Genomic DNA, 27439 nt, shown 5'->3' on the forward strand with positions numbered 1-27439 from the left:
AGTATTTGGAAAGTTAAGTATCCAATAATATTGTATTGGTCCCAATGGTTAAGTATTGTATTGATCCCAATAGTTAGGATTTTGCGCCCAAATTATTTGTCACAAAACAATCGGTTGACAAAATCTTTTAAACAGGAATTTTGGACGTCTTCCGCGATTCTACTACACCTGCTTGTAGCGACAATTCAACGCCCAATGGGACCAAACGTACCACCTCAACACCAGCTTATTTTAACACGTAACATCTTTTTTCGCCAACATCATCTTCGTCAAATAACATTTCAATACATAACTAACAACTCGCAGATGAAGAATGTATATTCCGCTCGCTGGCTTTTTTCTCAAACGCGGTAAGTTTCTATGATAGATTTCTACCATGGTTATATATCTGCAGCGGTAATTTCATAATGCGTAGGTTATACGCTTTAAGCGCTATGGCGGTAGGCGACGAAGCGAATTTGTTAAAACAGTAGTAGTTGCAAACTTAAGTATCCAATAATATTGTATTGGTCACAATAGTACACCGAAAAGCCATCGCAGACTCGCCGAATCTGTCGATCTATGATGCAAGCAGAGCAAGCCAGAAAAACAACTGGCCTGCAGTGAGGTTCGAACTCACGACCTCCGGTCAAGCCGGGACCGTCGCTCTACCAACTGAGCTATGCAGGCTCAGAGAGGAGCGAGTCGAGAAACAACCATGCGCCAATACTTGCACATTTTGTTAGTACAAGCAACTTCACACTGGGGGATCATCAGTCCGTATCAATCAATGAAAGACACACACAAACATGTGTGTTTAATAACATCTGTGATCTAGCCCCTCGGAAGTTGCTTTATGACCAACGATTACGGCCTCATAAAGCAACTTCCGAGGGGCTAGATCGAACCTCACTGCAGGCCAGTTGTTTTTCTGGCTTGCTCTGCTTGCATCATAGATCGACAGATTCGGCGAGTCTGCGATGGCTTTGCGATGGCTTTTCGGTGTACTATTGATACGGAAGCCGTAATCGTTGGTCATAAAGCAACTTCCGAGGGGCTAGATCACAGATGTTATTAAACACACATGTTTGTGTGTGTCTTTCATTGGTCACAATAGTTAACGATTTTGCGACCAAAATATTTGTCACAAAACAATCGGTTGATAAAATATTTTTTGAACAGGTATTTTGAAGATCTTCCGCGATTCTATACCTGCTGGTAGCTACATTTCAACGCCCAATGGGACCAAACGTACCACCCCCCCCCCCCCCCCCCCCCCAACACCAGCTTTTGCCAAGGCTTTCTTTGCCAAATGAACATTTCAACACGTAAAACCTTCTCAGCCAAGTGAACATTGCAACGCGCCCTGCCAACTGGAACTCAACAACTGGCAGATGAGGAATGCATATTCCGCTCGCTGGCTTTTTTCTCAAACGCGGTAATTAAGGTTCTATAATAGATTTCTCATGTTAATATAGGCTACAGCGGAAGTTATAACTTGTATTTGCGCAATTATTTTACAATTTTAATAATGCGTGGGTTATACGCTTTAAGCGCTATGGCGGCAGGCGACGAAGCGAATGTTAAAACAGTAGTAGTTGCAAACTTAAGTATCCGATAGTATTGTATTGGTCCCAATAGTTAAGGATTTTGCGACCAAAATATTTGTTACAAAACAATCGGTTTACCAAATCTTTTAAACAGAAACTTTAAAAAGATCTCTGCGATTATCAACACAACGCCAACTCCCCAGATGCCATGGATAGTTTTAAAAATGGACCCACAAACTGCCTAGTAAGTATTTGCAAATTTAAGTATCCAATAATATTGTATTGGCCCTATGGCCGAGAATTTTACGACATAAATATTTGTCGCAACACAATCGGTTGACCAATATTTTTAAACAGATTTTGAAGATCTCTGCGTTTATCTACATCTGCTGCAGTCATATTACAAAGCCCAAGGTGACCGAACGTACAGCCCTCAAACACCAGCTTAGCAAACGCTTTCTTCGCGAAATAAACATTTCAACACGTAAAACCTTCTTTGCCAAATGACAAGTATGCTGCTCCCTGCCAACTTGAAAACTCAACAACTGGCAGATGAGGAGAATGCATATTCCGCTCGCTGGCTTTTTTGTCAAACACGGTAAGGTTCTATAATAGATTTCTGCATTGGTTATAAGTCTACACCGGTAGTTAAGACAATTTAAAAAATGCGTAGGTTATAAAATTTGTTAGTATTTGCAAATCTAAGTATCCAATAGTATTGTATTGATCCCAATAGTTAGGATTTTGCGCACAAAACAATCGGTTGACCAAATCTTTTAAACAGGAATTTTGGAGGTCTTCCGCGATTCCACAACACCTGCTGTAGTGTAGCTACATTTCAACGCCCAATGTGACTAAAGCGTACCACCTCAACACCAGCGTATTTCAACACCTTCTTTGCCAAATGACTAGCTTGTTGCGCCCTGCCAACTGGAACTCGACAACTGGCAGATGAGGAATGCATATTCCGCTCGCTGGCTTTTTTCTCAAACACGGTAAGGTTCTATGATAGATTTATGCCATGTTGTGCAATTATTTCACAACATTTTAATACAAATTTGTAGGTTTTAAGTGCTAAGGAAGCGGGCGACCAAGATAATTTGTTAAAACATAGTTTGTGATTTAAAATTTTTATATTTTACTTGCAGACTAGCTCCCATATCGGTTCGTCGTCGTGTGTATCCATCACAAACCGTAACCGCAGAGGTTGAACTGCCATACAAGAAGTCAACTACGGAATCCATCCCCATAGAACGAACATTTCTTTATTTTAGTATTCTTCCCAACGGCGTTACAGTTATATAACAGTCCACTTTAGTGACAAACGAAATGCTTCCTCTTTGTGCTAATTTATCTTGCATATAGTTTCTATACATTTCGTAAAAACATTGTAACATTTCTGTCAAGTGTATTTTAAACGAAATGTTTCATCTTTGTGCTAATTTTATCTTGCATATATAGTTATTTCGTAAAAACGTTTTTGTTTATATTACACTTAATGCGTTTTCAATAATTCCTCTTCTGGTTTCTGTGCGTCATCAGCGTCAATTACTTCAAACCTAAAGCATTGGTAACAAAATAAAATTATTTCTGCTGTTTGTTGTTATATTCCACAGCGATTAGGCGCCAATATGAATTGCAAACTTGTAGTATACTTCCAATATAATTGATATACGTATAACTTAAAAACCGAAATTGTGTGAGTGTGATTTATATTTTATATAAAGTCACTAACATAGGTCGTTGTTAAAGCAAATTACGGTTAATTTTATATGAAAATAAATTGAAAGTGTATTTTTATTTGCCATAGACGGAAGAACAATGTTTTAATTACTAAAAATTAACTAAATTTAATGCACATAGCTAGTTAACACTGTACATCTGGTGTTTGTATGAAAGTTGGAAGGTTTTGAAAAGGCAAGCGAAACTTAGCCATTTTTAAATTCTGGCCTTGGTTCAGTAGGTTCGAAATTAAAAAAAAAAAAACTTTTTTAGTATTTTAAATTAAAAAAAATAGACAAATGGAACAACCGTTAAACTTCATTCTGTGAAATTATTCTTTGCCAAACTGGTAGTTGTTAGGTTAATAAACTCCTTTATTTGTCTCCAAGAAAAACTCATCGTTATAACCACATCTGGATTGCACTTTTTGTTTATTTCAAGGATTAACTAAATCGCATTTAACGCGAAATCCCTTCTTTCGCTCGTTGAGGTCGAGCAGTTTGGGGTCCGAACCTTCGCGGAACACTTGGACCACTTTGGCCCCACTAAAAACAAAAAACAATTATTCAAGAAGTACAATTACTTAGCATGGGTCTATTTCGTGTAAACTGTTTAAAAGCAGCATCAGTCGAACAAAACTTGGTAAAACGTGCAAAACACTATACTATAGTGACCCCTGAAGTAATATAAGGCTGGTTTTAGGGGGGAATGTAATTAGCAAAAAACAAAAATGTGATTTAACAAAAAATAATAATAATCTATTGTGAGCAATTAAAAGCCAACAAATTGTTCTGGAAAACTTTTATTCTATCAATTTAAAACAACAAAAACGACATAGATTTTAGTTATATTCTTTTTTCCACACATTTCAAACCCATGACTTAAAAGGTCTTCTTTATTACACCGATATTGAAGTTAGATATTAAGGTTATTGTTTTGGGTGTTTTCAAATTCTATAACTAAGCATATATAACACTTTAAAAACGTTTGTGACCCAACTTCCGGCGTAAACCAGGTTCGAATATATCTAACAGGTTGCCCCCCCCCCCCCCAAAAAAAACCCTTCAAACTAGTTTATTGATTTTGCAGCCCGAAAATAATTAATAAATAAATAAACAGTGGCCGACCGTGTCCAGACATCCATGAATGGCGCCTCGTCGTTTTCGAGATCTCCAAATCTGTCCACAATCCTCTTTCGTGGAGGAAGGATCAACTTGAGTCCGTGCTCAAGAGTGAAGTGGAGTGTGGGAGGATCGCTGTCTGCAAGAGGACGAAGAAGATGAATGATATGCCGGGCGAGCAACTTACGGAGCGATTACTTTAGTTGGCAATAATAATTAGCAGAAGTGGTCGGACTTGGCTTTTTTAGGTTTGTCATACTCGGGTGCGTCAAGTTACTGCGTATCTCAAAGGAGCTTGTTTTAAAACGTTTAGGTATAAGGTAACGTTCAAATCCAAATCGCTTTTGCGACTATTGTTCTAAAAATGGGCGTTACTGTTCACTTTGCTATTTTTAGTCAAAATTTTACCAAAAAGTTGATTAAGTGTAATAAAAAAATTCGGTTTAATCTTTATTTATACCCTATTTCAGTTTAATGTTGAAAAACGAGCGGAATTCGTTTATACCACCATACTACTGCGACTTACGAATAAGTCCCTTGACTTTTTCGTAGGGATTCTTTTTCTTGACGAGGCCGTTTACGTAATCGGGAAACTTTTCGTCGCTGGTGCTTGGTCGCACCGCTTCACTGCTGTCTAAAGACGTTTTGGAAAACTAGAAACGCGAAACAGATTTGTAACTTCTTATAAATAAAATATTCTAAAAAACATTTGACATTTATACCGTACCAAATAAAATATATATAAAGAACGCACCGGAAAAATTAAATAAATAAACAATATCAAATCCAATGCATCAAACACGTTTCTGTTTTTAATTCAGTACTATGCTACATGTTATTCGTGAAATATCATTTTTTTAGAAAGACTTCGCATAGTTTTGTCCAATACCTGTTTAAAAGTCCAAACTATGCTATACGCACAACTATAAAACTACTATTCGTTCACCTAATTTGATTGAGTACATTGATTCAAGGAGACCAAACGATATCCAAAGTCACAAAGTAACCAGGCGGTTTCTGTATCTTTAAAACACAATACCTGGACCTTGTGTTTCAACCTCGCTTTTCTCCTTTTCTGCTTCAACTTCTGTTTCTTGATGAGGGTTGCCCTTTCCTTGACGTCTGCGCGGTGCTGTGCACGAAGCACCCTCCTCGCCACGTACCTAAACTTGTTGTGGCGGTAGCTGAACGACAAAAGTGACAATTTGGAGGTTTGGACAACAAACCAGTATGTTTTCACACACTTGTATTTCATTCAGTTCATGGCGAAAGTAAACCCCTGAGTCCTGGCTACAGCGGGTGTATAAAATCGCATATAAAACAAAAAAAAAAGAAATAAAACAGCTCGCACTGTGACTAAGTTTATAGGGTAACACAAGACTGAATACAAATGAAAGTTTGTGCTTGATTAGCATGCAGACTTTTCATATTATACCAAATATTATTGTACACATTTAATATCATAACATAGGCTAAACTTTCTGTCAACAGCAAACTAAATATTCAATAGTTTCTCGCATTACCTATAGAATTGCTTAAATAACAAAACCATTTTTATAAAAGTAACTGATAACACAGAGTAACACAAAACCAAAATGTGAGTTAGTTTTACATTTAGCTGAGCAAAGAACTAAATTTCAGTAATACAGTCTGCGACTGATTCAGCATCCCCATACCCCTGGTTAATAAACCCTGCTTTAAAGCATTAGTTTCAGATGGCCGAGTAAAGTGAATCAGTAGGAGAGGCTATAAGGATGAAAGGAAGACGACTCACATCCTCCAGTAGTGCAGGAGAAGAGGGAAGGTGACGAGGATCGCCTCGTGGAAGATCCCGCGCTCGTTCACTCCCTTCCGGACGTTCTCGACGATCGAATCCACTATTTTAGGATCGAGGTTGACCTTAAGAGATATACGAATGTCATAAACCTCCAACCTGTTTTTCATGGATTTAGAAAACGGCGTACCGGTATTTGTTTTTGTGGTTTTATTTTTCTTTCTACTATATAGGTTTAGTTCAATACTTTTTTGGTATTTAGCAAAAAGCTCAACTTGAATTGTATTATTTATTACAAACATATTCCCCCACTTTTATATAGTGTTGAGGTCGTTATTAACAGTCCGTTGGCTTTCTTTAGTTTTCATTTTTTCCTGCAAAATTTTGCTTTTTTTATAAAAAATGTTTCCTCAACCACCAAACAATTAGTTTCGGACGCAATAAGCAAAACTCTATCAATTTCGAAGATAGTATGGGTTCATATTTTTATCACTCGGTAGCGTAAAGAATTCTGACAAAAAAATAGAGTTAAATCGTCCATTCTAAAATTAAAATAAGTTTGCCCCAACTTGTGCTCTTTGCGATTAAAATGTGTCAATGCATATGACAACTCAAAAATTGAACCACAGAAACGGAAACTTCTTGAGGTGACGTGATTGATGTCTAAGGGTTACTGTCTGCCTCGTCAGTATGTTAAGTAATGCAATACATAAACTGTGGACGCTTACTCTTGTTTTGGGTGGAATGTGCGAGTCTAGGTAACAAGCGACTGTTCGTTCGGCCTTCTCCTTTACAAGGTCGTTGTCCCCTTTAACATAGCAACCCGCCAATACCATCTGCTGCACGTTGTCCCACATTGCTATGTACCTGGGTAAAACAGAAGCAATGTTTGCTATTTACACAACAGTTATTCTACTAGCTTTAACGCCTCCTGTATTGTAGAGATCAGCCTACGCATTACGCATGTCAAAATAATGTCAAAAACTCTTCATATAGGCAGCTATAAATGCGAAGTAAAACTATAAACATATTGGCTCAATCTATATATATATATATATATATATATATACATTTTTTTGAAATGCTAACAAAACTATATGGCCTTAAACGATCGGTATACTTCTGGGCATTTTCAACCCACATTTTAATGAGACATTTTAAATGTGTTACCCAATTGTGACATTACGATTCTTCGGTGAATTTCTTTAAAATTGGCTTTAATTCTGAAACATTTCATCTGATTCCCTAACAAACACAATAGAAAAGAGCTAACATATACTGAAAATAAGCTCTCCGCGGCTAACTTTTTATTCAACGTTTCGGTTACATAATATACAGAATGCTTCCATCGGGAAATGCAACAACACCACGCTTAACACCACGCAAAGTAAAACGACACAAACTGCCAACATGTCAGCTTACCGGTCAGCATCGATCCAGAATGCCAAATCGTTAGCGAGAAAGTTAAGTGTAATCTTTCGACCCAGCACCTTCCTGGTTATGAACTTGTAGACCAGATCGGTGTCATGGTGCTTATAAACCTGGGTCTGGTACGTAGTAAACGCCACCGCCGTGCTGCTCGCGTCTGAGTAACAATGTGCCTAAAGTCGTGAATCCAAGAAATGTGCCTCAAATACAAGTTTTTGGTTGAGTCTAATACTCGACCGTTTCAAGTGTGCCATTTACTGGCATTTCTGGCATGTTTCACCCAAACTCATTTTACTGGTATTTCTCCATTCTATAAGTTTGGAAAAAAACTAAATATTATTTTGAACAGGAAATCGTGTCAAATAGATCAATATATATTGCATCAAGCGGCTTTTCTAATATTAAGAATTTATTTTCTCAAAATAATTATTTACCCAACTTTTAAAACGCCTCCATAACAATAGCTAGTCATTAAACGAGCAAATTATAAAAGACGTGGGCCCACCAAACCAGGGCTGCAAAGTCGGTTAAAAATAACCCGAGTCCGACTCCGGCCAAATGTGCGATTTCGTAAATATACGAAGGCTTTGGCGACCCAATTCAAATTAATGAACTTTATATAATTGAACAAGACAAATAACATAAATAAACTCTAATTCAATTTTTGTAATGCATGTCTTGGCATATATCCCACAGTTTTCTCAAATTAAAAACAAACAACATTAAAAGAGCGAGTATAATTATAGTGAATGCTGGCTATTTCACCATTTGAGCATTTAATCACTTTACTGATCAATGGCCTTGCAACCCTTGCTGTAAATGCCATTTCTTGCCATTTCACCACATCGAGTGTTTGCATAAATGTTTTAGCACTACTGACCAATGACCTTGTCCTTAAATACCCTTGATGTTTAACAATTAACATAACATCCGGTATGCCACAAAAATCGTTCACACCGAACTTTTTTTGAATGCAATGTGGGTGAAATATACAACCAATCTTAAATGGAAAGCTTGCTTTTTTATGCCCAACCGCAAACGACCCCTACTGCACCGACCTCCGGCCGCGATTGGTTTTTGTTCCGTGTTGGTGACGAGTGAGTTAAGGAACTCGGTGAAGTTGGCGAAGGTGTCCGGGTTTCGCATGCACACGATGAAACGAGCCGCTCGCCGCATAAACTCGCAAAAGATTTCCCAGATGTGACTCTGGGGAGAGCGGTATAAATAAAATGGTTGTTAATTACTTTAGATAGACCAAGTCCAATCTAGTCAAGGCGAAATAATTTGTGAAAAAAAAAGACCATTTATGTCACATTGAAGTCACTTTGCAATTTTCATAGCAAACAAGTAAAATTCGTATTTAAAAAAAATATTGTTGAACGGTTTTAATAGATGACCTTATTTCACACTGTAAGTACGTTTATACATATATCTAGTAAAATCGAAGTGCGCCTTTAAACTATAACTTTTTTGAATGAACACAATTCGCAAAATCTAAACCCTGTCTCGTAATCTGTGGGCCACAACCCGAGCAAATTACGGCAACAATGCTTAGAATACCGTAGTGACGTAACGACTGACCTGCAATCTCTCACCGAAAGACTGAATTTAGACGGGGTGGGCAATTATTTTTAAAAGCGGGCCGCATGAGAAACAGAAAATGTCTTAGAGGGACGGCTTAAAAAGGGAAATGAAATACGTGTCATATAAAGTGTGGTTTCTCTCGAAAGAAAGCAGTAAATATCCTTGTTTTGACAATGTGGTAAGACTAGGAATACTTGGGAATACAGTGTTATTTATTCAGTAAAATATGCTTAATTCGAGAAAAAGACGTTAAGGCTTATTTTTGTTTAAAGAGAAGTTTTGGCGGGCTGTAGTATGCCTAGGTCTGCTTTAGACTGTAAAGCAACTGAGAAGGGTAAATGACCTTAGGGAATTTTCTCCAGCTAGTGCAACTAAGGTTACACGAAACATGAAACAGCAAGAGCCTTACCAGTTTGGTTTTGAAGGCCCTCATACCGAGTCTGCCATCGTCCGAGTCGAAATCGCTGTCCGCATATTCGGGTTCGGTGAAAGTGCTGAAGTAACGGGCTGCCCTGTCACCACACAATATCAGGAAGGTTAACGTTCGCTTATTTTAATAAATACAGTTCATATCTGCATGTTATTTGAATCGAAAATATTCTGACAAAATTAATATTTTTACTTATCGATAAGATTTTGATTAAACAAGTTATTGTTAGTCCCGAGTCCGACGTGCGCATGCGCAGTATCAAATTTTAAAACTGTTAAGGCGGCAAAATCTAAGTTGAAAAAGTGTAATAGCAAATGGTGAAATATTTTTAAACCATGTAATGCTGGTGGATCAATTATGACACCAATATGTGTGGATTGCAGAAAATCCACCTTAATTTAGTTGCGTAAATGGGTAAAATACAGGCTGTAGAGTCAGAGCTGGACTCGGGACTCGACAAAATCTTACATTTGGCCGGAGTCGGACTCGGGTTATTTTTAACCGACTCCGCAGCCCTGCTTTTACCGGTTTAAAATAAACTAAAACTTTGCAAAAATGCGCATGGGTGCAAACTGGTATTTGTTTTATTCTTAAATATATAAAATTCTGGTGGGACCTTCAAAAGGCAAAATACATTCTAATATATTTACCAAAAAAAAATAAAAACGGTATTAAAATGCAGTTAATCCTATTTCAATGATGAAAACTGTATTACAGTTTTTAAATAAAACAAATACAGGTACAAGCCATTTTTTTTAAAGTTGGCGTATTCCTCTCTTCCTCTCACCAAAAAAAAAATACTAGCAAAAAAATACCATATTTCTTTAAACAAGTAAATCGGTATTTGCAATATAAAGTACCAGTTTTTCTCCATGCTTTTCATGACGTCGGTGGACGCCTGAAGTAGCATTGAGGTCGTGACTGTTTCGACAATGGCTATCTCCCTTACGACGTCAGAATCGCATTGAAGCATCATTCCTGAAGACAACAGGTTGAAACACGCGTAAATAAAAAAACAATATTTCGTAATCCAGTGGTCTCCAACCTGTGGGGTCGCCACGACTTATCAAATTTCTGCTGTTTTAGTCCGATTATGTATTTGTTTTTTTTACAATGACGTCACACTAATAAACGAGACTGAGTGGATAGCGGAGACAAGCTTTCGTTTCTTCTACATAAAATTGCTGTTTTTAGCTCTCAAGAGTTGCTAAATTAGCTAACGTGACATTTCACAAAATCGGACTTCGTTGATTTAGCGCTAAAGTCACATTCTTTAATTAGTAATCAAAAGGCTGTTTTTTTCCTAAAAGTCGACTTTTTACAGTCAGCGTTGATAAACCAGCTGAGATAAACCAGCTGTGTTTTTCAAACGTAAATTGCAATCTCTTCAATCACAAGAAGGTGTCAAGAAAGCATTAATTTCAGTCAATAAAACTGCTGTTCATTCTTCGTATGTCGCCTCTTATCACATTGAAAAGCAAAAGAAAGCCCATACGATTGGGTGATGATGCCAGTTATGAAGGAAATTGTAAAAATCATTCAAGGAGACAGAAACAAAACATTGGATTTAGTAAAACGAAGGGTTAAAGATATGACAATGACGTTTTTGAACAAATTGTAATGCAAGTAAAAGCTTTTCAATCGTATGCAATTTCATTTTCTGTATTTAATCGATATAACAATGAAGGAAAAGTAGGCCTATTATTAGAAGCAGGGCTTTGGAGCAGCCGTACATGTTAAATTGCTCCGGCTCCAGCTCCGGAGGTCTCTTTTATCATAGGTTAGCTCCAGCTCCAGCTCCGGAGGTCTCTTTTATCATAGGTTAGCTCCAGCTCCAGCTCTGGAGCTTATTGGTACCACTGCTTCAGCTCCAGCTCCGGTAAAAACTATTAAATGGGATCAGTCAGTAGCCGGTACCATCGGTTCAGCTGACTGCTCTGCTCAGTCTGCTGTCAAATCCCCCAGCAACGTGGTTAGTTAGAAAAGGCGGCACCAAAGATGCAACAATTCTCAATTTTGTTAAGGATTGCTGCTAAATTATGTGCAATCAGCCATTAGTGGTAGCATAGTGTCTTATGAAATACTTCGGAACCGGAGCTATTTCTTAATCAACTGGCTTCAGCTCCTGCTCCAGCTCCATTTGAATTTCACGTAGAGCTCCGGCTCCAGCTCCGTTGAAAATCCACGGTTCCGGCTCCATGCTCCGTCTCCGGCTCCAAAGCCCTAATTAGAAGAGCTTCTATTTTGCAAATCACTCGACAGTTGCCTACTAGAGGTGAATATGTTCAGAACTTGGTAAGTTCTTTAACGGAAATTCTATATCCTGGGAAAATGCGGTGGAATATGTACCGATGGTTTTATCTTAGGAACTGCATAATATTTTGAATGCTGTCACAAAGTCCACTAAACCGGCGTTTATCTTCTTGATTGTGTGATGAGATGGGTGCTGGTCACACAAGATTGTTATTACTTACAGAATGTGTTGGTTAATGGTTATAGTACCTGGTCAAAAAAAATTTTGAACACTATTATGGTGACAACCTGACGCCGTCCAACGAACACGACTGGATAATATAGTGGGCAATGAATCTTGCATATAGGCCTACCTCCTCCAGCAAGTCGACCAAAGAACTTCTTGAGGATCTGCTGCGCCTTCTTTTGCCTCGTGAGTGAGCTGTCGGTCCTCCTTAGCAGCTCGACAGCCTTCCAGAAGAGCAGCGGCGTCTCCGACTTGTGAATCTTCATGTAACGCTTGAAGAATTCAAAGTGGAGCGGGTCGCGAAGCACGTCGATCAAATGTCTGCAAAACAGCACTATTAGGACTTTTAAACGACCTGCGGGAAATCTTGGCCGCTGTTGTGTGTGTTTGTAGCGTCGCTTAAACGCCAGCAAAACAGTGTTGGTAATTCTTGTTCATGACTTGAATATTAAAAATTAAGTCACTGTTTGTGTTGCAAATTATTGTCCATATAACTGAGGGGCGGGCAATTATTTTGACAGGGGGACGCATATGGAAGAGTAAATGTTTTCGAAAATTGGTTTTATTACTTCCAAAATAAAGTAGTAAATATCCTTGTTGTGACAAGCTTTTGAGAGTAGTACCAGGCAAGAATGCCTTACAAGTGTAATTTATTCAACAGATAGTTTCAAATGAAACAAAAATGAAATGCCTATTTCTATTTGAAAGATGTTTATTGAAAATGAGCCGCGGGTCGGAATAATTTACTTGGTGGTCGTAGTTTTCCCAGGTCTGACATAGGTTGACTAAAAATGTCCTCAGTTTCTGTTTGTTGGGTATATTGACACAACACATCAATTAAATGCTTATTGATCAGTGCCATAATGAGTTCGAGCAGTTAGGTCGCTATTTTTAACGACTTCACACGAAGTTTGGAAGTTTTTGGAATAAAGGGTTTTAGCCTATATGGATAAAAGAAGGAAACGCAACTCCGCCTTAATTTACGGTGTTTAGTTTTTTTCAGCACAATATTGTTAAAATGTTATTAATGTATCTAGTTATTTGCATGACATTGTGACTCGGTAATATTTTGAGTGAAGACACTATAGGTAGGTATGAATCAAGATGATGTTAGAATGAGATTAGTCTAGTTTTACCTTTTTAACTTATACAGTAGGTGATAGCGATAAGAATGCTTAAAAATGGAAAAACAACAATAAACAGGCTGCGGAAACTTTGGTCAGTGCACAATTGTAGCGAATAAATTATTTTCTTCAATTAGATATTCAGAAACCAGTCAGTATTTAAAACCAACAAAATTTTCGTTTTAAAATTATGATCCACTGAAACAAGTAAATCTGATAACATTGCTTTTATTTTAGCTTACTTTGGTCGTTCCGTGGGCCGCGTAAGGATGACTCCGCGTTTTCGTATTGGCCTCAAGTATATCGGCCTCTGGTCAACGTTGAAAAGTGGAACCGTTTGCAGTGCTCTGTTGAGGAAAGACAAACGTCAATTTCTAGTTCTAGTTTGATATTCATACAGAGGTAAACGTAGATTGATTTTCTTTCCGGGAGAAAAAAAGGTCGTACCGACACGCATAGTTTTTTACAGATGACAAAATGGGCCGTCTAAAAAAATCTAACCTTAAGAAACCTGACTTTATCGATGTCGTTCACAAATATGCGAAAAAATGACAGTTCAAACAAGTCAGATGTTCTAATCGTAAATTTAGTTGATGTTATATTATAAGTCAGTTGATGATGTAAAAAATAATTTCGAAGTGTCTTCGTGAAAAAATTGTATGAGGGTTGTCTGTTTAATAAGTATTTAACTTCTCACTTGTAAAGTCCGTAGTCGATTCCTTGCCGTGGATATTCGCTGGCACTGTGCTGTGCAATCGTGCGGGAGTCCAGTTCGGGCACTAAAAATATATCTATGTTAAGTATATAATGCGATCAGTTGCCATTTAATACCTAATTTTTGTTGAACATGATAGTTTTTCGGAAATAAAACTACATCAAAACAAACTCCACTATAGAAACTAACTTTTTTACATAAAATAACAAACCTATTTCCTTCAACGATAAAAAAGTTATTTGATTACAAAAGTTAAAATAATGATTTTATTTTTTTAGATATTTTCTATTTTTTTATAACAGAAACTAGACAAGCTTAGAATGATAATGAGTAATTAGGCGTTATAAAACAAGAAAAACTATTTTTTTAACTTGAATAAGAAAACAGGTTGGTTGCGAAAACAGCTAATCCAAAAATATTGAACATGGAACCAACTTAATATTTGTTATATATTACTTATTAAAATATAATCCAAAACGTTACATTTGACGTAAAGTTTCGGTCTCAACGGAGGGAGACCCCCTTCTTCGTCACTGCTGTCGTCACCGACCAGATCCGTGTAGCGCTCGTGCTGGTAGACGTCATTGCCGGATGACGTCATCAGCATGCGAAAGGCGCGCGACGTCCGGTAGCGAATGTGACCTTCGCCACCGTATCCGAGTGTTGCAAGGTAACCGCAGGATACATCTTCCTGCACGGATAAGGCTAATTGCGCGACTGACTTGTACAACTTAAATATTGTACCCAAGTTTTTATTGGAACTTGTAGGTATGTACTTAAACAAAAGTGCGCAAAACTGTTAAACAAACAAAAACTAACCTCGCTTTCCAAGTACTTATCAATGTTGTCCATGGGTTCTCGAAGGATCGGCTGGGCTCTCATTTCACCGGGGAGACCCGGAAAAGAATAGCGGTGGGGGAAGTACCGTCGCTCAGTGGTTATCTACGAAAATAATCAATGAAACACTCTATTGTCGAACCAAACTGGAATTGCCTTCTTTTTAGGTATGACGCGATGTTAAAATTCAGAGTTTTTTAAGTAAGAACATTTTTTTGCAAAATTATATAAACAATTTGCGTTTTTTATATATTCCTAAAACCGGTATAAGCACAAATATATATATAATAAGTTAATTGCCGATTACGTATATTTGTGCTAGACTATATAGGGGGTCAAGTAAATAGCTTATTTATCAGTTGTTGTTTCATAAAACTTAGTAAGCTACACTTTGTGGAACGGTAAACTAGCCCTGAAATATCTAGACGCTAAATAGGCGAAAACGAAAACGTTTTATCTGATACAAAAATATAAAAAAATATATATAACTTTCAATATTAAGGCTATATAAAAAAGGAAAAAAACAATTCAACAAACCGCCGCGTGTTTGAATTCCATCTGATCGGCTGAAGCGAATTTCACCCAGGGTGGTTCCAAAACCTATACGAAACAAAAAAGTACATTAGCTTCATCTTCTGGCGTCGATTTAGAGCAGGGATGTCCAACCTTTTAGCAGGATGGGCCGCATTGCCACTTTAAAATTTTCGATGCGCCGCAAAACCCAGTAAATTAAAGGGATGACGTCATAAGTTACGTCATAAAAGAACTTAACTTATAAACACCCGCTCTTCCAGAGTGAACTCGGGCGCAAACAAAAAGTGAATTTCGGTCTAATCGCGCGAAACGCGAAAAATTGAGTTCACATGCCGTATCATGCCATGGTACGACACATTTAGATAAATTTACTTAAAACGGTCCGCAAAAACACATTTGGAAAAACACACATCTTGCTTAACAATGATGGGTGCGCAAGTGTTCGATGGATGTTGAAATACGACATTAGACTCCATTATAGTCTCAGAAAAGATATTAGATTAGGTCTACATCAAACACTGCGCATTTTACACATTTTGATGATAGTCAAAACAATTGTTTTGAACGAAGGCTACTGAAAGTGAGAATAAGTGGTGGGCCGCACGTAAACATTAGGCACGCTGCAGGTTAGACATCCCTGGTTTAGAGTAACTCAAATCATAACTTCAGTGACAATTATTCTTCAATATAACTCGATCCAATGTCGCCATAAAAGCATACAGGCCGATGCCTAAAGTTTTGTTTTTTAAGAGTTTCTTTACGCCAAGAGTGCCTAAAGTATTATTTAAACGGACCCTAAATATTTTTGGGTTGCGTGGATTATCCGTCGGCTGAATATTTTAAACATGACGTCATAAAACCTGTAGCGACTTAAAAAAACGCGCTGGTTAGGTCAAACCTATATATTTTTAAACATACACTAGGATTTTTATTATGCATTCGTGTACCCCCTAAAACTACTCCGCGTACAACCAAGAGGGTCCATGGACCTCAATTAAAGAACTACTTTATTACGTCTAAGACGGTTATACTCTAGGTCACGACAATGACGGTATCTTGTAATGCAAAATTACATTTTAGTTCGCTTTATTTAACTTTGTCTTGTTTTGTTCAATTCACTTCACAACTCACTTTGTCAGTTCTGTTGCCTTTCTTCTTTTGCGGTTTCCACTTATGACCACTAGTTGTTTTCCGCCTTTGTTTTAATGCTAAAGGGCAATTCTTTAGTTTTGGTAACTACTCAAACTAAAAAAAACCGACAGTGTGGTTTTCGGCGTTGAGTGGTACGGTGCGGTTGGTTTTATAAAAGATTGAGCCTAGTGTTGGCGTTCGTGGCACACGGCCATTTCGATAATAAACACTCATCTTCAATTTAAGTGCGACATCAGGTGACAGGTCGACAGCAGAGAATAAACTATGGCGCAACATTCTAACCGTAACACTCACCGTTTCGAGGCTCATCTGGAATTGCACGAGGCCATCTGGGAAGGGACTCTCAGGCAGGAAATTGAAGAGGCTCACCACCGACATAATGTCGCTCCGTTTTAAGATCTCGGCGCCGAATAGAACGTGAACGAGGTAGGTCAGCTGCGAAGCGTGATTGTCACAATTTTATTCTGGATTGAAATTTTGTTTAATTATAAAAGTACTTGAGAATAAAACAACAGATTAACACTTGCGCAAGCTTTCTATTAAATATGCTAATTTTAAGTCCTAGCTATATTTTTTCCGGCAGAGTTAATTTTAAATAAAATAGCAAAAACCCTATGATAACTATGGCTCCTCCGGTTATATCAAAAAATATAATAGCAATTGATTTTTTGGTTTGAGTAACTGTTTAAATTAAACCTAAACTTGAATTTTCAGACTAATTACATGCAAAATCCTCGTCGTATAGTAGGACTTTGCTGCCCATGCTATCGCAAATGTAATTAAACGCCCTTTTCTTCAATTTGATATTATACCGTTCCGAAAAACCGAGCCATAGTAACTTAGCGAGTAAACCTGAACGCGTGGTTAATCGTTAAACGTTTGACTCAGTCTTAAATTTAAATGCAACTATTTTTCAGACCTGAAATGTTTTAACGAACATTGAACATTTTTTTGTCGGGCGGCAGTGCAATCGGCAACCGACGGCTACGGTTCTGCGAAAATTATGCTTTCAGAATATCTGGATACCGATTGCACACAAGCCCAGTCCGAAAACCGACCGAATGCGTCCTTTCACTTTCTCAAACTTCAAAAACATTTCGTTGCATCCGAGACAATTCCCCTCTTTCCACCAACCTTTTGTCGCAGCTCGCACGAGTTCAGCTTGAAGTAGGTGCGTTTCAGGTCGTCGATGTGCCGCCAGAGGTCGTACGCTTGCGAGAGCATGCCGGACGCGTCCACAGTAGACGGACTGCTCCGCCTTTTACCGGCGTCCGGGCAGGAAATAAGGTAAGAGCGAAACGGAAAGCCGGCCTGCTCGTCGGAGGCCAGCACCTCTGAGAAAATGGCGCCGAGTTCGACCCCCCTGAGTACGTCCTCCTCTTCGATGCTGGGGATGCGCGTGCTAGGGGTAGAGGAACGGTCCCCCGACGCCCTGGAGTCCGGAAGAGACGGGGTGAGGATGGTGGTAGTCTGTGTACAACTCGACGCGGCTGTGAGCAAAATATCAAAAATATCAAAAATTGAATTAAAAAAATTAATCTTCAGTAGAAAAATAGTAGCCCAAATGAATGATGAAATATTCATTTTATTTGCATACATTTCGGCAAAGGCTTATTATTCCAATGCGTTAAAAAACGGCATAAGCACTTGCCGGAACGTGTGGAAATAAAAGAATGATTCTTTTATCATTTATTTGGCCACTCTTTGTCTACTTAAGATTATAAACAGATCCGTGTTTACTGTTTAGTGTTCCTAAAAAATGAATGTTTGAGAAAGTGCTGGAAACTGGAACAGCTGTGCGCATTTTGTACGATGTACACGATATGTATTGTGCTTTTCTATTGGGGAAAGGTGATAGAGAAATAGCTATGCTGTTTACTATGCGTTTGACAACTATATAGCCTTACCAGGCTTAGACACCTATAAGCAATATATTTTGGATTTGAATTGTTGTTGTTATAAATTATAGTAATGCGAGCAAATCTCAATAAAATAAACAGAGAAAAATGTAGCTTTTTCTAACAAGTTTGATCAAACTACTTATGTTAACTTGAAGAAGTGTTTTTTGTACCTATTCTAAAAAAATATTTTGTTATAGTTGAAAACATATAAAAACATATTACGTGATTCGGTTGTTATTCTGCTGCTGGAATCGGGCGATAGAGGCGGCAGAGAGCATGACGACACGTTCGAACAAGGCTTCGACTGAAATGCAAACACAAAAAAAACATTTACGGACTTAAATGTCTGTGTAGGGGTGCCCGGTAATATTGGATAGGAATCCATACACGATACCAAGTAAAAGTATCGGTACCTGTCCGATACTAAGGTAGTATCGGGTCGACATGATACCAAATTAGTATAGGTATTTTAGCTACGATTTGCGACCCAACGCTAAAGCAAAATTAAATATTTGAGCATAATGGTTGGAGGTTGGAGTAAGACGAAATAAGAATATCAAAGTCCATACAGAAGTAGGTGTCATTTTGAACGTTTCGAATAACTCTTTATTCGCTTTCAACATCAAAATGATACCTACTTCTGTATGGGCTTTGATATTCTTATTACAAAATTAATTAGTAGGTTAACAACAGAAGGTAATTAAACGTCTCAGCCCTGAAGCAAAATATGGCTAAAGTAATAACTTGAAAAAGTACCTTTGAACGTTTAAATTTAATGAATTTTGTTTGTTTGAGTACACTAATGACGTCATTGGTATAGCAGCGGATCGCGATACTTTTTTTCAAAATATCGGGTAATCGGTATCGGATAAATATGACAAGTATCGGACCTGCGAGCCGTTCGTCCATTTGCTTAGCAGGCCACGTTATAAAGTTTCTATGGGCAAGAAATGCAGCGGTTCTCAACAAGTGGGCCATGGCTCACTGGTGGGCCATAAGAACATTTTAGGTGGGCCATAGTCAAATTAAAAAAAGCTAGATTTATTGAAGAATTAAGTTTAATCTGTATCACTATACTTAATTTTACAGGAATATTGGCTTGGGGAGAAATTGAGAAGGAATGTAAATGAAACGTAAATTTATTGTTCAGAAGCAAGTATACCTCACTAATACGTTGAATAAATAATCCGTTTTGACAAATTCTCCGCTGTTTTTTGTTATAAACATTTTTTATAGTTTGTTCTTTCATCAAAATTATTGGGCCATAGAACTTTTGTGCAACGAAAATGTGCCATGAGAGAAGAAAGGTTGAGGACCACTGTGCTAAGCAGACTACGCAGCAAAATCTAACGAATTATACTAAATTTACGAAACAAAATAATATTCACACGCTATATGGGAATAAATGGCAATAATATTTTACTATAAATAACATTACATTTAACTGCACCAATGTATGATTTCCAAACAATAAACTCTATAAAACAGGCAACCTTTTATCTTATTCTACTCACTGAAAGAAAAGCAATTTCAGGGTACGTTTTTTGTCACGATTCGAAAATTTTTTCCAAAAACTTACCGATGAGTTGGTGCTGCGTCGGCTGGCGCGAGATCGTTTCTCGGGAGACTTGGGAACAGTCATATCGCTCTTGCTTCTTTTCGGGGGGTCGGACACCAAGGCATGTGTCTGAAAGCAGAGTTAGTTTATCAAATTTGGCTAACTTCCGTCAAATTGCCTGACCTTTCGAAAGTCGAACAAGGTGCATGAGAAAATCTAACATTAATATCTTTCAAAGAAACGCCCAAGCTTACTTGTAAATTCCGGAGTCAACTTGTTTATCAAAAATACAGTAAAAATACGAAACAGCACTAAACAATAAGAACTGAGTTGCCCGTTTTTCGCCAATTTTTACAACCAAAAACAATTTTCAATTTTACTGACTTTCCCAGTTCTGCGTACGCACATTAAACACATCTACATAAAAAAAAATACATGTGATCCCTTTCATGCGCATACGACACTTTAACAAAATGTGTGAAGAAATCATTGGCCTTTGTACAAACCTTTCATTAAAATAAGTTTTTCTCATACAATATATAGAAAAGTTCTGAAGGTCTCTTTATGCCTCTTAGCTTGCCATTTAGAAAACATAAACATATAACATCCCTAAAGTTCAACTGAGCCATCAAGCCCACTTTTTTGGCTATATACTGTAATCCATAACCAAAGAAAGCATGCAGCTCAAAATGTCATCGTGTCATATCTCCGGAAGATAAATATTAATATTTTTTTTATAAAAGTCTAATTGCTGGCTAAGTTATGTTACTTTGAGTAATGTGTTAAATTTTCTGACCGATATCTTGTTTACTTCCGGGAGATATTAAACGATAGAATTTCGAGCTGCATGCTTCCCTTTAGTAAATCCATCCGCTCTAGTGTATATAGTACTGACCAACGACTACGGTATACTCATATATAGCGGTAACCCTTCTTCAAGCACCTTAGCGTACGGTTGAGTGATGATGCTCTGCGACACGGATGCGCGACGCCTGAAACAGTTGACCACGTTTTCCTCCAGCTCTTCATCGATGTTCGCCAGAAGGCTCTTCACTCCCGGGAGGTAGGCCAACTCCGGGTTCACCTCCGGCAAGGCGCCCTCAGAGCGCGTCGCCTTTACTTCACAGAGCTTCCTTAATCCCTCCTGCTCCTCCTGGTGCTTGGCGAAACCTCCCGGAGGACTCTCGATGGAATCTGGCGAGCCGAAGGCGCTCTTCTCGTTGAGATGGAGGTCGATCTCGCTCTCCGAGTCGCGCTTCACGATCACATTGCGTCCGGGGAATAGCTCGTAGGTCTCCCGGAGAGACTGCAGCTCCTGCAGGTGGACGGCCAGGGAGCTTCCGCTGGATGAAGAAAAGGAGAGGTCAGACTCTACCCAGAAGAGGATGAGAAGTGATTAAAACGTAGTATATATTATTACACTGTACAGCCCACATTTTGGTGCCAATACAGTTTTAAGGGTTTAGGGGTATTTTATGCCACTAATCCGAAAATCACCTTGTTTTTACGAATTGGCCTATTTTGAAACATTTAAGAATTTTGGTTCAAGGGTGTTTTTTTGCAACCAATGCAATTAATAAATAACCATAATTCTACGCACTACAACTCGTCAGGGGTCGCCATTTTTATGACTTGGTCAAGTTAGAAATAATGATGTATATTACGGCCTACCACAATAAGCATACCAATATGCTTGAATACTATATTTGCACTAAAGAGAAGCGGTGTATGCCAGACATATTGAAAATATTTCCTATTTTGTAAAATAGATGTCCTAAAAGCATCAATTTCAAATGCAACAAGCAACGTCATAAAAAAGTACTTGCGCGGGCCCATTACCGTTACTTTTTCGTTCAGGTTTATTTTTGATTTCACACGCTTTTTCGTTGACACCAAATCGCAAATTAGCCCTGAAGCCGAAGGACAATCCTTTATTGCTCAAGGTGCGAACTAATTTGGCAGCGGTTGTCTGGTTAGTTTATTGTTAGCTTTTTAAACGAGTTTCTTTTAAGATTCATGTGCCATATCGTTTAAAAAAGAAGCGTTCGTGCCAAGCGGAAGTTCGATTTAATTAAAAAAAAAACACACAAGTCAACGAGTTTAGTTTTCTGCATCGACCCAACGCAGCGATTTCTACCTTAATGCGTAAATTTATCAAAACTATATAGGTGAAACACAGAATGTAATTAAACCTCTCAACGGTAAAGCAAATCACGGCTAAAACCTGAAAACACTGGAGTTTAAACGTTTTAATTTAATGTATATTGATTGTTTAAGTATACTACGGACGACATAGGTATCGGATCGTATCGCAAAATTTTTTGTCCAAAACATCGGGTATCGGTATCCGCCAAAAAACAGCATCAGACATCCCTACCTGTAAGCAGACTTGACAACTAGATTTATTTTAGCTTTTTAAAATTAGATTAGAATTAAAATTAGAGCATTTTAGTTTTTCCAAATTAGATTAGAATTAGAATTAGATCGTTGTGAGTTTTCTCAAATTAGAGTAGAATTAGAATTAACGAATTCCTAAAACATCAAATTTCAACTAGAATTTGAACTAAAATCACATTTAGTTTTTACAACCAATTTAATTTAATCGCAATTTCTTCTCATAAGAACTTGAATGATAAAATGTGTGTGCTAATTTTTAAGCATTTTTAAGCTTTTTAGCCTGTAAAAATGACATACAAGTCGTTCCAACCAGAAAATTTTAATTGAAATTCTGTGTTTGAACTGAGAGACTAAAAATGCCGCTAGACAAAGTAGTTTTTTTGGTAAAATCCAAATTACATTAGAATTAGAATTAGAACCCACAAAAAATTCACAAATTAGAATCAGAATTAGCCGCAATTTGATCTAATTCAATGAATTAGAAAACTATAATTATCTAGGAACACTAAACACGGATCTGTTGATTATCTTCAGTAGAAAGAGAGTGGCCCAAATAATAGATAAAAGATTCATTCTTTTATTAGCAAAACTTACTGCACTGATGATGGCAAAAGAAATTGCCGAAACGTTTGCTAATAAAAGAATGAATCTTTTATCTATTATTTGGGCCACTCTCTTTCTACTGAATATAATTATCTAGTTGTCCAAGTCTGCCAGTAAGCCGTTGTTTCATTTTTTTAGCAGGCCACGCCTTAAGGTTTTATGTGCAAGAAATGTGAACACTGAAAACTGTACGAAGTCCACTGCTGACTTACGTCACTTTGGAAACGACATCAGACTCTTCGTATCTAGAGTAATCCTTGCCGAAGATGTGCTCGTGTATGTACTTAATGTTGTCCGATCCCAGCATCTCGGAGCCGTGACGGTGGACATCCGTCCGGGAGGTATTGTGCTCTTCTGCCCAGATTTCACTGAAAATGATAAAAATGTTAGGCGTTACGAGCGGATTACGCCTTGGAGCCCCACGATAAATAAAGGTGTTGAGTCATTTTATGCATACTGGAGTAATTTTATGCAAACTTCAAGTCTTAATTTTAAAACTGTGATATTTTATCAGTTGAGGTGAAAAAACTGGAAATAAAAATGATACAATTTTAATACCCTAATGCAGTATTTGAACATTGAGACAATACTGCATAAAGGGTGGCTTGCAAAATAGCTGCTGCCAAAATTAAACAATTTGCGTTAATACCTAAGAATGCAACTAAAATTTAAGTTTGACTATAATTAAAATTTAGATTTCCAGTTTATTATGTTCGTAAGTTAATAATAAAACCAATGTTTATATTTAAAAATAGGTCATTTCCAAAAATAACAGATTATTTATTTAGTAGGCGATAAAGGCAAATAAAAACCAATAAAATAGCAACTATAAAGAACTTAACGTGCTGCTAGTCAAGTATTTTAGGAATCAGAAAACCGACACAAAAAAAAATCGAAAGAGAGAATCACGATTAATCGTGGTCGAGTTTTCCAAGCATGCCTAAGCTTTTAATATTGATCTAGCTCATGGTTTCTTTAACTTGTCTTACCGCGGACCCCTAAAATTTATTTTGGATTCGTGTGGACAACGATAGGCAAAAAAAATTAAAAAAATGGCGTCATAAATTGACGTCACAATACAAATAAACTTTACAAATCTGTTGATTTCGGTCAAAAAAATGTGAAAGTGAAATGAAGTCTGAATACAGTCAGTGCAAAACCGTTTTGTTATGTTTTCTTTGAAAAAATGATGACTTTTTAAATATACACTAACATTTCAATAAGGCCTTCATGGACCCCCTAAAACTAGTTCACGTACCCCATGTGGTTCATGGAACCCCGTTTAAGAATCCCTGATCTAGATTGAAAAACGATTATTTTTGCAGCTTTGATAAATGAATGAATGCTCACCGTTCAGACTCCCGTTGGATCAAGAAGTTATCTTCCTCCTCATCCTCCAGAGGCAACTCTGTGTGGGGTCCGTGGAAGAGCGGGTCATCCTTCCAGAGGGCCTCGGGATCCGGGATGAGTCTCACCAGCTTGGATTTGGTCAGCGGCCAGTCGCGCTTCTTTCTCGCTTCCATGTGACCCCAGGCAGCGGCGATCTGGATAATTGTAAAGTTTGGAAGGGAATTCAATACAGAGCAGGGGTTCCTAAACCATTGACCCCTTGGGGGTACGGGAATTAGTTTTAGGGGGTACATGAAAGCCTAATTGAAATATTGGTGTATATTTAAGAGGTAATAATTTTTATTTTTAAAAGTCAAATAAAATAAAAACGTTTTATCACTGTATGTATTAAAACTCCATTTTACTTTCACATTTTTTGGACCGGAAAATGGAGATTTCTGAAGTCTATAAGCAATGTGACGTCAACTTAAACGTCATCTCTCAAAATATCTTGCCTAACCCGGTCCATGCTAAGTCAAAAAATATTTTTGGGGTCCACGGTAAAAAAAGTTTAAGAACCCCTTAAATAGAGCGTTGAGCAGGAGATATTTTGTGTTTAAGGCTTCGTATAGTGTGCGACCTGCTTATCCGAGGCTAATACAACAGTATACTCTATGCTAAAAAACAGAATTGTTTTTTAATGCATTCATAAACCAAAAAAATGTTGTATTTTTACCCACTATGTTGTAATGCGCGTTAAACGGTTTAAAGGGAGTAAAAATCCTTAAAATGTTGTATCTATGGTACATTAAAAATAGGAATGTTTTTCAGATATATTAATTAGCGAAAGACGCCAAAGCATTGAATACAAGTAATCGTTTTAAGTAAAAACGCTGATGGGGACGGGTTTGTGAAGAGGCCTTTGAAAATAGTTCGTTATTATCTGTGTAGTTAATAGCTTTTAGTCGAGCAGCACAAACTGACCTTACCTTTTTTAGTTTCATCTTTGTTTTGGGATCGATATCGTTGCGTGAATTCAGCACAAACTTGGGAAACCAGTAAGAGTGCAGTCGATCAAAGACCAGTTTCTTGAGTCTTAGGGTGCGAGCGTGATCGAACGCTGTGCTGTCGTTTGTCCTGTCTGTTTTCGTGAAAACAGCTTTACGAAGCAAATTTATTGAAGGATCGACGTTTATTCTAAACAGGGTTGCGCAAAGTTTTCAAAGGTTGAAAAAGCAATAATAACTTTGGCAGCTTTTTTTGTTTTGTTATAGCAAGAATCATTAGGGGTGACTTACTCATATAAATCAATTTCAACTTTAACAGACCGAATACAAAACGTAGAAGTATTATAAAAATAATTATTTTCTTAGCCAATAGAGTAAACTATATCAGTTTAATTTTAAACCTCTAATAATTTAATCTAAAAGATTGTCAGCAGATTACCATGGGACAGATGCAAATCCCTAAACAAACGACCAAAATTCCTTTGTTAAAAATACAGTTCAGAGTAGGGGACAGAGGTTCAGTGTAAGGGTCAGAGCAGAGAAGGGGTCAAGATATCAATAGGCTATAAAGATTAAACAGTTTAGAGCCTATATATATTTATTAATAGGGTACAGGTCAATAGGCTGCTGGGTATCAGACCTGGATATACTGCGTCAAGCAGGGCGGCTGGCAAGCGGTGTTTGCTCGAGCTTGGGTAGTACTTTCGCTGAATAGCTCTCAACTTCTCATTTTTTTCCGATTCGTCCCCAATTACTAAGCGATCCGCTTCGACCCAGAATCTAGATTAAACCAAGAAAATGTCTTAGAAAAACAAGAACACGACGCGTGTAATTTAAGATAAATCACAAGCAGAAAAAGTCTCATTCTACGCGAGGTGTTCTTACCTTATCAAGTCGTGGTCATATTTGGTGTTTTCCATCATCTTTGAGAATTTTATAAACTGAGAAACATTTTGTAAGCTTTTTTCCTTCAGCTGGTCTAATTCACGGAGCCCTTAAAAAATAATAATGTACAAAATATTGCATAATGTTGGAACGTCCATGTAACGTAAATCGACCTATATAAATTTTAAACGGTATTATAATGTTGGTCAAGATTTTAAGAGATAAACAAATACCGTTAAATACGTCGGCTGGCGTTTCGCACTCTTTTTCATTCCAATATGGCGCGTTAAGTAACTGCCGACAGAGGCTATACTCCGACCATGCCGATGATCTGTAAATAACATAAAAAATTCCATGGGCGGGGCCAGGGTATGCAATATTTTTATTCGAATTTTAAACTTTTGTCATGTTAGAGTTGTTCAGTTATCTGCAGTGCCATAACAGTCTGTCTCAGACAATCTAGAGTTATTACTACTTTCTAGTCTGTTAAGTTTTTGAAACTAATTTTCGAGTAGTGTATCATTGCTTGAAGTTTAGTCAGAACATGTGTTACTAGTTTTGAAAAGCAGGGATATATAATAATAAATCAAAAACAGGCAAACAGGCGTTTTTTGGACATTTTTTTAAATTGGAGCCGTTAGCAAACTTGACATACCGGTACGTTTAAAAACACCTTTTTAAAGAGGAAATGACCCAAAAAAACTATTCCCTACTAATCTATTCCCAGTTTGGAGTTAAATTAGTTGCTTAAATCAAAAAATTCTACTGACTGCGCTATGCTTTCTCCACCTTTATTCTGGTCACAATTTGATTGTTAATTTTCAAAAACAACATTATAAAGTTTAGTAATAGATTTATTAACCGTTTGTAACCTCGTAGCAGCTTACCTCCGAAAGAAAGCCAGGCGCTGGTTTAAAGCCCAAATCCAAACCAGCTCGTTGGAGATCTTGGCTCTCTTAACACCAGACCTCAACGGTGGCGGGTCGAAGATAAATGCCCCCTTGCTGAGGAGGTAGGCCAGTTTCTGACCAAACACTGGTAGACAGAGGAACTTGTTGAAGTAGTCCCGAAAAATCGGATCTAACCGAAATCGCCTGCTTAAATGGTCCCACTGTATGTCGGACATTGGCGGCCGTTCCATTGTAACTGCAAAAAGAGGATGTTATGGGGCTTATTTACTAGATTAGTTCGGCAATACGCTGCCAAACAAATAGTGGAATTCAAAATTAATGATTCGGATTTTCGCGGCCCCCTGTAGCGTCGTGACTTATAGTTTAAAAAGCTCTGGTTTAGTTACGGATTGCCTCCCTCAGAATTGTTTGTTTATCCG

At 37.7% G+C, this 27439-nt stretch overlaps 1 protein-coding gene across 1 annotated transcript; it reads right to left on the reverse strand.

Moving 5' to 3' along the window:
• Positions 1-3680: 3680 nt before the first annotated feature.
• On the reverse strand, positions 3681-27250 carry LOC146161470 (uncharacterized). The gene is given in 28 exon segments (XM_083385164.1): positions 3681-3796; positions 4379-4511; positions 4899-5053; positions 5431-5556; positions 6147-6271; positions 6875-7013; positions 7569-7731; positions 8633-8780; positions 9568-9670; positions 10449-10566; positions 12195-12388; positions 13434-13538; positions 13889-13970; positions 14390-14597; positions 14726-14848; positions 15281-15343; positions 16724-16864; positions 17564-17919; positions 18553-18634; positions 19910-20017; positions 20832-21231; positions 23101-23256; positions 24239-24432; positions 25207-25358; positions 25865-26004; positions 26110-26218; positions 26343-26440; positions 26997-27250. Coding segments are annotated over 28 exon segments (4284 nt in total). The 3' UTR covers positions 3681-3687.
• Between the last annotated feature and the right edge of the window lie 189 nt (positions 27251-27439).

The sequence above is a fragment of the Ascidiella aspersa genome, chromosome 3 (genome assembly GCF_963924565.1).
Source record: "Ascidiella aspersa chromosome 3, kaAscAspe10.2, whole genome shotgun sequence".
Taxonomy (NCBI): Eukaryota; Metazoa; Chordata; class Ascidiacea; order Phlebobranchia; family Ascidiidae; genus Ascidiella; species Ascidiella aspersa.